This window comes from Somniosus microcephalus, chromosome 6 (assembly GCF_052327205.1).
Source record: "Somniosus microcephalus isolate GS21.2 chromosome 6, FLI_Smic_1.0, whole genome shotgun sequence".
Lineage (NCBI taxonomy): Eukaryota > Metazoa > Chordata > Chondrichthyes > Squaliformes > Somniosidae > Somniosus > Somniosus microcephalus.
This window is the reverse complement of record NC_140992.1, coordinates 203,935,622-203,949,560: the sequence shown is the minus strand read 5'-3', so window position 1 is coordinate 203,949,560 and position 13,939 is coordinate 203,935,622. Positions and strand designations below refer to the sequence as shown.

The window sequence follows — 13,939 nt, the reverse complement described above, 5'->3', positions numbered from 1 at the left end:
ACAATATCATACTCCCATGTGTTTATCAACACCTTCAGTTCATCCACCTTATTTGCAAGACTCCTTGCATTAAAATAGATGCCATCCAGCCTTGCCCTTATATATTTGCCCTGTCTACCAAGCTGACTTGTTTTTTTCTCTATAATTGGCAGCACATCCCCCCCCTATTTCAGCTCCCCTCTGTATCCCATCCCCCTGCCAAGTTAGTTTAAACCCCCCCCAACAGCGCTAGCAAACCTCCCCGCAAGGATATTTGTCCCGCTCTGGTTCAGGTGCAACCCGTCCGGCTTGTACAAGTCCCACCTTTCCCAGAAGCAGGCCCAGTGATCCAGGAAAGTAAAACCCTCCCCCCTACACCAACTCTTTAGCCACGCATTCATCTGCTCTATCCTCCCATTCCTATACTTACTAGCACGTGGCACTGGGAGTAATCCAGAGATTACAACCTTTGAGGTCCTGCTCTTTAATCTGTTACCTAGCTCCCTAAATTCTTGATGCAGGACCTCATCCCTCTTTTTACCTATGTCGTTGGTACCAATGTGGACCACGACCACTGGCTGTTCACCCTCCCCCTCCAGAATGCCCTGCAGCCGCTCAGTGACATCCTTGACCCTGGCACCAGGGAGGCAACAAACCATCCTGGATTCATGTCTACGGCCACAGAAACGCCTATCTGTTCCCCTTACTATAGAATCCCCCACCACTATTGCTCTCCCACTCTTTTTCCCCCCTTCCTGGGCAGCAGGAGCACCCCCAGTGCTATGAAGTTGGCGGCTGCTGCTGCCTTCCCCTGGTGAGTCATCCCCCTCAACAGTATCCAAAGCGGTATACTTGTTTAAGAACATAAGAACATAAGAAATAGGAGCAGGAGTAGGCCAATCGGCCCCTCGAGCCTGCTCCACCATTCAATAAGATCATGGCTGATCTGATCCTAACCTCAAATCTTCTATCACTCTGCATCCACCCGAACCCATGTGATCTCCCGGGAGAGGCGAAAAACCAGATAAAGACCCAATGGCCAATTTGGGAGAAAAAAATCTGGGAAATTCCTCTCCGACCCATCTAGGCGATCGAAATTCTTCCAGGAGATCACTCTGTCCCTATATTTTCTACAGTACTTACCTTCTGTAAAGGCGATCTCCACCCCAGCCAGGAACAGGAATAAAACCATCTCCTGAAATCTAACAGAATTAGAACACAGTAGGAGCAGAACAAGGCTACACGGCCCCTGGGCCCGCTCCACTACCCACAGGGCCATGACCATTCCGAACCCAGACTCATGTCCAATTTCCTGCCCGCTCCCCGTAACCCTTTATTCCCTTTACTTCTAGGAAACTATCTATTTCTGTTTTAAATTTATTTAATGATGTAGCTTCCACAGCTTTCTGGGGCAGCAAATTCCACAAACCTACCACCCTCTGAGTGAAGAAGTTTCTTCTCATCTCAGTTTTGAATGAGCAGCCCCTTATTTTAAGATTATGCCCCCTAGTTCTAGTTTCACCCATCATTGGGAACATCCTCACCGCATCCACCCGATCAAGCCCCTTCACAATCGTATATGTTTCAATAAGATCGCCTCTCATTCTTCTGAACTCCAATGAGTAGAGTCCCAATCTACTCAACCTCTCCTCATATGACCACCCCCTCATCCCCGGGATTAACCGAGTGAACCTTCTTTGTACTGACTCGAGAGCAAGTATGTCTTTTCTTAAGTATGGACACCAAAACTGTATGCAGTATTCCAGGTGCGGCCTCACCAATACCTTGTACAACTGCAGCAATACCTCCCTGTTTTTATATTCCAACCCCCTAGCAATAAAAGCCAACATTCCATTGGCCTTCTTGATCACTTGCTGCACCTGCATACTAACTTTTTGAGTTTCGTGCACCAGGACCCCCAGATCCCTTTGAAAGGGGGATGTCCGCAGGGGTTCCCTGCACTACCTGCCTGCCTTTGTTGCTCCGCCTGATGGTCACCCCCTGTGCTGCCCTACCCTGAGGCGTGAACAACTCGCTAAACGTGCTATCCACGAGCCTGTCAGCATCGCGCATGCTCCAAAATTCATCCACCCGCAGCTCGAGCGCCGCAGTGTGGTCTGCAAGTAGCTGCAGCTGGATGCATTTCCCGCACACATGGTCGTCAGGGACACTGGCAGCGTCCCCGATTTCCCACATGGAGCAAGAGGAGCAGAACACGGGTCTGAGCTCTCCTGCCATGACTTACTCCTTTAATTAAAAAATTTATTCAATACCCCAGTTACAGGTATACTCTAGGGCGCTTTATTTACCAACTGTCCCCACTACACCAGAGACCCTAGAAATTTAACACCACAGAAGTCAAGCTTGTATTGAAAAGAGAGAAATACTCACCAACCAATCACTTACCTGCTCCCTGGTGACGTCACACACTGATTACTTTTTACCTCTCTCCTCTGCTGTTGATTTGGTATGCCTCTGCCTTCGCGCCGGTTTTTAAGCCGGGCTCCTCCTCCGCTGCTACTCTCCCCAGAACTGGTCGGGCCTCTGCCTTCGCGCCGGTTTTTAAGCCGGGCTCCTCCTCCGCTGCTACTCTCCCCAGAACTGGTCGGGCCTCTGCCTTCGCGCCGGTTTTTAAGCCGGGCTCCTCCTCCGCTGCTGCTCTCCCCCGAACTGGTCGGGCCTCTGCCTTCGCGCCGGTTTTTAAGCCGGGCTCCTCCTCCGCTGCTGCTCTCCCCCGAACTGGTCGGGCCTCTGCCTTCGCGCCGGTTTTTAAGCCGGGCTCCTCCTCTGCTGCTGCTGCTCTCCCCCGAACTGGTCGGGCCTCTGCCTTCGCGCCGGTTTTTAAGCCGGGCTCCTCCTCTGCTGCTGCTGCTCTCCCCCGAACTGGTCGGGCCTCTGCCTTCGCGCCGGTTTTTAAGCCGGGCTCCTCCTCCGCTGCTGCTCTCCCCCGAAAATCTATTTCCACTGGTGTGAAAATCCAAAGGGGGTATAATCTTAAAATTAGAACTAGGAGTGAAATCAAGAAGTAGGTTTTTACAAAGGGTAGTGGAAATCTGGAACTTTCTCCCAAAAGGCAGTGGATGTTGGGCAAATTGAAATTTTCAAGACTGAGATAGATAGATTTTTGTTAGGCAAGGGTATCAAGGGATATGGAACAAAGGTGGGTAAATGGTGGCGAGGTACAGATCAGCCATGATGTAATCAAATCGTGGAACAGCCTACTTCTGTTCCTAGCTTTCTAAAATATAACCAATGGGTCACCCAAAAGTCACATTACAAGTAAGGAATATCCAGTTTATATTGCAAGGAAAATTATTCCTTTCATCACTTCAGTGATGAAAATCTTCCTTACAATTTGAACACTTTCACTATTTAAATAGTTCCTTTTAATAGATGCTTTTGTAGGAACTGGGGTTCCTAGCCGAAGAATTGAGATCGACTCAGAAAATCAAAAACAATAACATTTAATGAACAAACGAAGCTGTAGGATACAATGCAAATAGGTCTGGTCTGCTTGAAAGCCTCTCTGGAAACTGCTAGAAGGTTCCGAGCTCAACTGCTAACAGGTTCAGAGCTCTGACGTCATCATGTTCTTCCCGCCGTTGAGAGATCACGTGACGGACGGCATGATGTCATCACGCGGAGTACAGGAAAAAAGCCCTAGTACACAGTTAACAGATACATTAAAGGTGCAGCCCCCAGCTGTACTACGTTGCTGTAAAAGGAATTATATACAATTGTCTGTAATCCTCTGGTGGTTCCGCCACATGCGCGCGCCCCCCCCCCCCCCAGAATTGCTTTTAACAGAGAAGGTAAGGCGAGAAGGGAGTCGGACGAGTCTCTCCGACCGACTGCGATACCCCGGCAGCTGGAACGGAGCGCTAGAAGACGAACTGGCCCTTGGCTGTGGTTGGGATGATGCCGCAGGCGGAGAAGAGGAGGCCGGCTGTGGTCAACCCGGTGAGGCGGGCACTGGCGACTCGGCGGATGACTGTGGCTGTACTGGACCGGCAGTCGACGGTGGACGACCACGACGAGGCGGCTGAGCGGTGACGACTGGTTCGCTCAGATCCAGATGCGCCGGTTTCAACCGGTCGATGGCGATGTGGCCAGGCTTACCGCCGTCAACTGTGAAGGACTTGTCACCTGACGAGATGACGCAGAACGGACCTGTGTAAGGCGGTTTGAGCGGGTTTTTGCGAGCATCCTGCCGAATGAACACTTATTCTGCGCTCTTAAGATCCACCGGGACATGGGAGCGCTGCAGGTCATGATGCGACGTAGGCACCGAGATGAAATTCCTAGCCGCTTCCTGGTGGCGGACGAGCTGCTGAGCTGGGGACCAGGGTTCCGTGTGAGGAGGAAGAAAATCGCCAGGCACTCAGTGGTTGGCCGTAAACCAGCTCTGCTGAAGAATGCAGGTCGTCCTTAGGCGCCGTGCGAAGGCCTAGCAGCACCCAAGGGAGCCTGTCTATCCAACTAGGCCCACGGAGACTAGCATGCAGTGTGGCTTTAAGGGACCTGTGGAATCTTTCACACAGACCATTCGCCTGTGGATGGTAGGCGGTGGTACGATGAAGCTTGGTGCCCAAACCTTGAGCTACGGCGTTCCAAAGCTCAGAGGTAAATTGAGGCCCCCGGTCGGAGGAGATGTCAGCCGGTACCCCGAACCGAGCTACCCACGACAAGATGAAGGCTCTGGAGACGTCTGCCGCTGTGGTGGCAACCAAAGGAATTGCCTCTGGCCACCCGGTGGTGCAGTCTACCACGGTGAGGTGGTGAGTGTACCCGCGAGAGGACCAACCAGGTCCACGTGCACATGGTCGAATCGACGCTCCGGAACCGGAAACGTGGCGACTGGGGCCTTAACATGGCGTTGTATCTTGGACTTCTGGCAACTCACGCAGGTATTGGTCCAGTCACGGACGCCGAGATGCATGCCCTTCCAGATGAATTTCTTTGCCATGAGTCGTTGTGACGCTCTCATGCCAGGGTGTGACAACCCGTGGATAGTGTCGAAAATTCTCCTGCGCCATTTGACTGGAACGATTGGACGTGGGACGCCCATCGAGATGTCACAGGAGTGTGGTCCCTGCGGCCTGGAAACTGACATCAGCCACTTGTAAGCTGGAAGGTGCGGTCCGGTATGCCTGCACTTCAGGGTCTGCCTTCTGTTCTTTTGCCAAACCAACATAGTCGACTCCCAGGTGTACTGCATGGAGCTGGGCGCGGGAGAGACAATCCGCCACCAGGTTGTCTTTGCCCGAGACATGTTGTATGTCGGTTGTAAATTCAGATATGTACGTAAGATGACGTTGTTGCCGTGCCGACCATGGTTCCGCTGTCTTGGCCATCGCAAAAGTAAGTGGCTTGTGGTCTACAAAAGCCATGAATGGGCGTCCTTCCAGTAGGAAGCGAAAATGGCAGATGGCCAGAAACAATGCCAACAACTCCCTATCAAAAGTACTATACTTGCGTTCGTTCTTCAGCAATTGACGGCTGAAGAAAGCCAGTGGTTGCCATGTGCCGTCGACCCACTGCTCCTGTACTGCCCCGATAGCATAATCAGATGCGTCGGTGGCAAGGGCAATGGTTGCGCCCGGAAGGGGATGTGCCAACATGGTCGCAGCAGCCAAAGCGTTCTTAGTGTCGAGGAAAGCCTGGTCCATCTGGGGTGTCCAATCGATCGGGTCTTTGCACGATTTACCTCAGAGAGCCTTGTACAAAGGTTGCATCAACAATGCTGCCTTGGGGACGAACCGATGATAAAAATTGACCATTCCCAGAAATTCCTGGAGGGCCCTGACGGTCTGAGGAAGAGGGAACGAGGTGACTGCTTCCACCTTCGTGGGCAGCAGGACGGCGCCTTCTGAGGTGATTCTGTGTCCCAGGAAATCAATGCTGTGCAACCCAAACTGGCACTTGGCCGGGTTGATAATAAGGCCATGTTGGCCGAGACGAGAAAAAAAGAGTACGCAAGTGCGTAATGTGTTCTTTCGTGCTGTTACTGGCAATAAGGATGTCGTCTAGGTAGACGAAGATGAACGGCAGATCGCACAACACTGAATCCATGAGACGTTGGAAGGCTTGTGCTGCATTCTTCAGCCAAACGGCATACGAAGGAACTCAAAGAGCCCGAAAGGTGTGATGACGGCAGTTTTGGGGACGTCCCGAGGATGCACAGGCACTTCATGATAGCCTCGGACGAGATCTACTTTGGAAAAGATGGAATTCCCTGCCAGATGGGCCGAAAAATCCTGAATGTGAGGAATTGGGTACCGATCCGGTGTGGTAGCCTCATTCAGGCGTCTGTAGTCGCCATCCACCGCCTGGCTTAGGAACAATGTGTAATGGCGAGGACCAAGGACTATTCGAACGTCGAATAATACCCAGGCGTTCCATTGTATGGAACTCCGCCTTGGCGGCCGAGCTCTCGCATAAACGGGGGATCCTGTCGTGGTAATGTGGTGCACCACACCGTGCCTCGCGACTGAAGAAGAAAATGTGGGCCTGATGAGCTCAGGGAACTCACTGAGAAGACGAGAGAACTCATTTGGAGATGGGACTGCACAGGCAACTGACCAAGACATCGCGGTGCAGGGGACCGAGTGAAAAGTGGAGGCACTGATTAGCCGGCAGTGTCAGACGTCGACGAGAAACCCGTTTGCGCAGAAGAAATCTGCCCCCAGGATGTCCTGAGAGACATTTGCCTTGATGAACTCCCAAACAAAACGTTGGCTGCCAAAACCCAACTGGACCCTACGCTTTCCGAACGTGCGAATGGCCGCACCATTGGCTGCCTCGAGGGGGGGACCTTGACCGCCGGATTGAAGATCTAGCTTCGACGCTGGTAGGATACTGCACTGGGAGCCAGTATCACAGAGAAAGCGTCGCCCTGACAGGGAGTCTGTAATGTATAGGAGTTTCCCTGCGGACCCGACGGCCATCGCAACTCCGGCGCGTCCCTTAGGCCTTATTGATCTTCTCAGAAACCGCTGCTTTGAGGTAGGTTTTTTTTTTGGTGAGGAACTGCAGGGCAGACAGCAATTTCTGGCCTTCGCGCCGAAACGAGCGTGGTATGCACACCAGCCTGCAGGAGTCGTCGTCGGAATCGCTCTTGTGGGGGATGGGCGCCTCGTGGCTGCACAAGATTGTTGAGAGACGGTGAATATTTTATCCGCTTCCGCGGCGAGTTCAGCACAATCCGTGATCGCGGAATTGGCCAAGGCTGTCTGTACTGGCTCTGGTAGTTGACAGAGAAACAGCTCGCGGAACAGAAAACATTGCGATTCCGAGCCCAAAAGCGTGAGCATTTGGCTCATGAGCTCTGAGAGTTTTGAGTCCCCGAGGCCGGGCATGGAGATAAGTCTGCGAGCGTGCTCCGACTTGGACAGACCGAAAATCTGCAGTAAACGTGCTTTTAAAGCTTCGGACTTGCCATCGTTCGGTGGACTCTCAAGGAGGCCGACGACCCGCGAGGCCGTGGCGCTGTCGAGGGCGGAGACCACGTAATAATAACGGGTCGAATCCGCCGCTACTCCCCGGATTGCAAATTGGGCTTCCGCCTGGAAAAACCACGCGGCCGGTTGTTGCTCCCAAAATTGCGAAGAAATCGGGGTCACCAATGTAGGAACTGGGGTTCCTAGCCGAAGAATTGAGATCGACTCAGAAAATCAAAAACAATAAAATTTAATGAACAAACGAAGCTGTACAGGAAATTGTAGGATACAATGCAAATAGGTCTGGTCTGCTTGAAAGCCTCCCTGGAAACTGCTAGAAGGTTCCGAGCTCAACTGTTAGCAGGTTCCGAGCTCTGGCGTCATGACGTTCTTCCCGCCGTTGAGATCACGTGACAGACGGCATGACGTCATCACGCGGAGTACAGGAAAGAAGCCCTAGTACAGTTAACAGATACATCAAAGGTGCAGCCCCCAGCTGTACTACATTGCTGTAAAAGGAATTATATACAATTGTCCATAATCCTCTGGTGGTTCCGCCACACTTTAATATTAAAACCATGTAAACTGGTCCAAGTTCCAGGGGTGACTGGTCATACTGGTTTCCATCTCTTTCTGATTTGGCTTTGTCTATTTTCTCTTGTATACAGTACTATGAAACAAATGATGAAATTGTTAATGCAGTTAATAAAACTGAAGAGCTGGAATTCACTGAACTGAATTAAACACAAACACTCATGCTGACACCAAGTCCAATTCTATTCCTTTCACTATTAAATACGGGACCTGGTGTGAATACTTAACCTCGAAAACTCAATCCACAAAATACCATTTTTCTTTCAATCCATTTAAAGATGTTGTAGAGACAACAATCTAGTCCCATGGCTTTGGGCTGGTCACAGGTGCAGTAACACAAAGTAGGCTAATATTTTGAAGACAAACAGCTGTTAGTTATGCTGGAGAAACAGCATGAAGAAAGTTGCATTGTTCTGGCATGCAAGTACCTACCTTGGTGTTTTTGGCAAATTTAAAATCAAGTCACAAAATCTACATTTTTATATGCTGGAGAAATTTAAGGCAGGGACTGCTGGGTTGCATAGGCTTAAATTTGTGCCAATTAAATCTGATCTGTATTGGCAAACATAGAAATATAGAAGATAGGAGCAGGAGTAGGCCATTCGGCCCCTCGTGCCTGTTTCGCCATTTAATGAGATCATGGCTGATCATCCAAATTCAGTACCTTTCTCCCCATATCCCTTTAGCCTTAAAATAGGCAAAACTGTGAGCAGGGTCCAACAGACTGCTGTGGAGAAGTATCAGTACCATGTGGAGGGGTCATCAGTCGGAACAACATGCTGACAGACAGAACATTTTTCAGTTTGTACTAGGTTGGCAGTAAAAGAAAAACTGTAGAAGTTTGGTAGATCTATGCCAATTGGAAATGGCTACTTTCATCTTTTACAAAGGGCACAGCCAGCAACTTCATTTGATCTAATCGGCATTTCCAGCTCTTCAGTTTATTAACTGCATTAACAATTTCATCATTTGTTTCATAGTATACAAGAGAAAATAGACAAAGCCAAAACAGAAAGAGATGGAAACCAGAGAAATCTTTAAAAAAAATTCACTATTCCAATTTTCCCCCTTCTTCCTCCTGCACCTGAAGGTGCAAATTCATGCCAAGATACAATTCATATGTACCAGCCATCCGCCAGTACCTCAGTTGTATGGGAGCCCAGAAACAAATATTCGTAGGTTATTCAGCAATGGAAGGCATCACAGCCAGATTTGATCCAGTTTTCATATTTACAGTTTCCAATGCAAGAGTTAAGAGACAGTAATTGGCAGCAGGAATCCTAGGTAAGTTTCCCCTCCCTGGTGAAGGGGAGTCAATGACATCCTTATTGCTGCCCTGCTGAGATCAGCTAACATGTTAACAGACTGGGGATCAAACCAGAGTCCTTGTCTGTATGGCAAGGTACCACACCACATGATACAACTACCTCACTATGTCAGGGCATAGAAAAACAGGCAGAATTAAATTAAACCATGAGTACCTAAGCTTTATGTCTGTGAGACAAATCAGGTGCATACCATGGAGCATTGTGAGCCACATGTAAAATTTATATACATGTATAATTTGCATACATCTCTAACTGCATACATAAACATATTTGATGTGCTACTTATGCTTTACCCACCAATGCAGAAATGGCAACAGCCCTTTCCAAACCACCAGGCTGATAAAATTCAAACAGGACAAACCAGACAGCAAATGGACACAAATAGAGCAAAGCAGCTCCATGGCCAAAATGCCAGGCTCAGGCTGGATATAGCCAACAGGCCATATAGTTTGGATATCCCTGGATTAAATAACTGCAAAAACTCACATGCACAGATGTATATTTAGAAAATTAAAATTTTTGCCACATACACTCTTCCACCTTTAGGAATAAAACCCAGCAGTAAATTAGTGCATCTACCTTAATAACTAAATACTACAGATAAACTGAAAGGCCATCTGAATTAATGTATTTCACTTTCATTAGAACAATTCTATCCAGATCAAAAAATTAAAAATCAGTCTGCAATTCATCGATACCTATCACCAGTACTACAAAAACCACATCTGTAAGGACCTGCTAATGTCCTTAGATAGAATTCATTCTCAAAGCAGAGGCATGCTATCGCTGTATGCTATTAAAAAAAAAGCTTGTTTTTATAAATGTAGGCCTTCGAACTCGTTTTAGACTTGACCAGGTTACCACTCTTAAATATATCAAGGAATATTTTTCAATGCAAGGGGGGAAAAAAAATCATTCTAAAATACGGCCTAATTGCACTGGTTCATGGAAGATTTAAATTTGTGATTATGCAAATGAGTTTGAGCAGAAACTTAAACCCTAACTTCACTTCAGAAAACGAGTGGAATTTTGAACGCAATTGCACCCGGATTGACAATTGCGTTCAAAGCGGAAACTCTACCCCAGGGTCGTCAAGTGATCCTTCAGCTCTTACTCCAAATGGAGAGTTTGATGGGAAGGTATGTGGAGTTCATATTTTTTTAAAAATATAAACACTCCCCTCCGCTTCCTAGATGACCCATGGACTTCGGACTAGCACAGTATTAAAATGTTTTTGTTGGGTTTCCTTTTTCTTTCTGGTGGCTGCATTTTTTTTTTTTTTTTGCTTTCAGCTAGCTGTGCAACCTTGTTTGTCACTGCACGTACAGGTTGCAGTCAAATAATTGCCCATGTTTTATAGTTATTGTATAGGATGCTTGGTAACAAGTGTTGTTTTATACTCGATACTACATTTTATGTACTTTCAAAATTATAAATCACTAAAGTCTTGTAAGCCTCACTATTCAAATTTGTATTTGACAATCTAATCTGGCCATAAAATTAAAGCACCGGCTTAATGTTCTGGTGCAAGTAAAACATCTGAAGTTTACAAGAGTGTGTCAAAATACTGCAAATTATCAGACTGTAAATATTAGTTGAGTGTTTTCTTAAACTCATGAATGGGTTCAACTTTAAGTATTTGAACTGCTCGTCTCTTGTTGTATTCTTCTGTCTCCGTGTAATTAATTGTGTAAAAGAAGTTTGATTACTAATTTTGGCTTGAATATAGTCAGACAGCATGGTGGTTTCTGCCTTTTTAAATAACCAGGAGTGCATGGTGGGCAGTCTGTGTAATCTCCTAGTGAAATCTCACAGTAAAAGTACAACTTAAATCTTGCGGTACATTACTCAACTCAGATTGCATAAAAAGCAAGTCTGCCTATGGAAACTTTTCTTAAAGAAACTGAATAGAATTGAGACACAAAATTAATTCTAAATTTATTAGTACAGGTAGACTATCCTTTATCCGAAAACCTCGGGACCAGCCGAGTTTCGGATAAAGGAGAATTTCGGATTTCGGAAGGTGGGTCGGCGGGGGGTCGTGCGCACGACTTACGCTGACGCTCAGCGTAAGTCAGTCGGGGTCGGCGGGGGGTCGGCGGTTGTCGGGGCTGGCGGTTGTCGGGGCCGGCGGGGTCCGCGGTTGTCGGGGCCGGCGGGGTCCGCGGGGGGGGTCGGCGGTTGTCGGGGCTGGCGGGGGGGATCGGCGGTTGTCGGGGGGGGATCGGCGGTTGTCGGGGTCCGCGGGGGGGTCGGCGGTTGTCGGGGCCGGCGGGGGGGGTCGGCGGTTGTCGGGGCTGGTGGGGTCGGCGGTTGTCGGGGCCGGCGGGGGGGTCGGCGGGGGGTCGTGCGCACGACTTACCCTTTATCCGAACTTCCGAAACCGGAACCCTCTAAAAACCGAAGGTTTTTTCGTTCGTACGCACGTCTTACGCTGAACGAAAAAACCTTCGGTTTTTAGAGGGTTTCGGTTTTCGGAAGTCCGGATAAAGGGTAGTCTACCTGTACTGGCAACAAACATTGCATTTTGAATGGCAATTGGAGCAAAATCCAGATTTCATGTGACCTCAGATACCCCCAAGGATGCATTAAGGGCACAAAAACAAGATGTAAGGAAATAGAATGCATTCTACTGTAGCAGTTCAAGGCAAATAAACAAAACACTCACCTCCAGTCCATCTGGTGAAATTTTGAGGTATTCACTAACGTCATTGCTATTCAACATTGCATTGACGTGGCTGAGATTTACTTTCTCGTAAGTGAACTGTCTTTTCGGTTTCAAAACTGTAGTTACAAAAATTAGGCAGAACAGGTAGCATTAAAAGGAATAGTATCCACAAGCATTATGCTTTTCAGATTAGTAGCAAGGATGTGAAAAGTCAGAGTCAATTCAAAACTGGGACTATTTAGACAGTGCGTTCTGGTGCAGTCAACTGTAGTGCTGTACAATTGCATTTTACATCATCTAAAGTAGTTGCTTTTGATATTTCCTTAATCATGTTACTTAAAAGCTAGTTCCAGCTACAAGAACAACTGCAACAACAAATGTAAATGCGAGAACAAAGCAAGCGGAAGAACAAATGCTTGTTCTCCGTGCTCATCATTTGTAACAGGATGACAAGGCTGCAGGCGTTTGCAAAACTAACCAAAAATCAAAGGACGAGTGACTAAAAAGTGTGTCACTTTCTGGACTGCAGTGGGACTTGCATCCTGCACATTCAGGGAATCTCCCAATACCGCTATGAGCTGGATCACTGAAGGGAACTTGCATTGGAATCCAGAGAATTTCCCAACGCCACTGACAGGAGGGTTCTGGGTCGAAATAAGTGTCTTGAGTGCGCTGATTATCATAATACTTAATCATGATAACCAAGTAAATGAGCTTTGATTAATAAATTTGTTGAGACTAAATAAATGTTGCCTTACAAGACAGTGTGGTCTGGTGTGGTTGGCTTTAGGCCCAAACTAGGATCACAACCGAGATCTGAAGTCTCAAGAACCCAAATGATAAATTTAACCATTTCATACCCTTGGTGTATATGTACAGTTGGCAGATTCCCATTACATCGAGACATTTAAACTATTTAAAGTATATTTCTTTCACAAGTGCATCAGAAATAGACTTTGACATTTTAGCAATAGTTCAAACTAATCACCAATTGGTCCCTGAAGTCTATTTCTGTAAGCAGAAATATTGCCAATGACCCATACTGTCCCTATTGTTGCCAGCAGTCTAAATATAAGAGACTAGTTCTTAATCATTAATAAAAACGCAGACTTTTGACGAATGATCATCAACCTGAAAAGTTAACTCCGTTTCCCACAGATGCTGCCTGACCTGCTGAGTATTTCCAGCATTTTCAGGGTCTCTCCCCCCACCAGATTTCCAGCATCCACAGTACTTTGCTTTGTTTGATAAATTCCACCTCAGTTAACCTACCCCCAGTCAAGTATAGGCTTACTCAATATTTTTTTCCTGATTAAAATTTAAGCTAAGCACCTTGAAAGTGTAGATCTCAGTTTTGTAAATGGAAACATCTAGGATTAAAACTTTCTCTGCAACTTGATGAAATATACATGGAATATGAAAATAAGGGGGTGGGTGTATAAGCTGAGAAATAAGACAGGAGGCATCTGTTCAGAAGTTACTTCCGATTATACTTGTTTCCACATTGCTCGGCTTCACTTAAAATGGACACTTCACGGTTACTGCTGTTCATTTAAAAAAAAAAGCCATTTGTCACCGTGACAGGCAGAAATTGAACAATAGTAGTCCTGATTTTGTTTTTTGTACACTTGCCCCGATTATTTTTGGAGAGAGGGCAAGAGGGGAGAAAATACACATGCAAGAGATCTGGTATTTAAATGATCAGATAAATAAACCACTCATTGGTTGGGGAAAAAAAAGATTTCCTTCAATAATAGCTGGTTACAGGTTTCAATTAGAGTTCAAAGAGTCCAAAAACTTTTTTGGGGGGTGGGGGGAGGGTGAAGGGAAGAGAAGAAAGGGAGTTATGCCAAATCTTCTGATTCACTTGACTGCTGTGCTTTAGAAGCAATACTGTGCTGGCATTATGGTGCTGTTTTGCTACTGAGCTG

At 47.3% G+C, this 13,939-nt stretch overlaps 1 protein-coding gene across 1 annotated transcript in view; it reads right to left on the bottom strand.

Moving 5' to 3' along the window:
• rspry1 (ring finger and SPRY domain containing 1) overlaps nt 1–13,939 on the bottom strand; it is a 90,258-nt gene that overhangs the window by 16,136 nt on the left and 60,183 nt on the right. Inside the window, exon 10 of the mRNA XM_085991262.1 lies at nt 12,009–12,124. Coding sequence (XP_085847388.1) covers nt 12,009–12,124 — 116 coding nt within the window. The remainder of the gene's footprint in view (nt 1–12,008; nt 12,125–13,939) is intronic.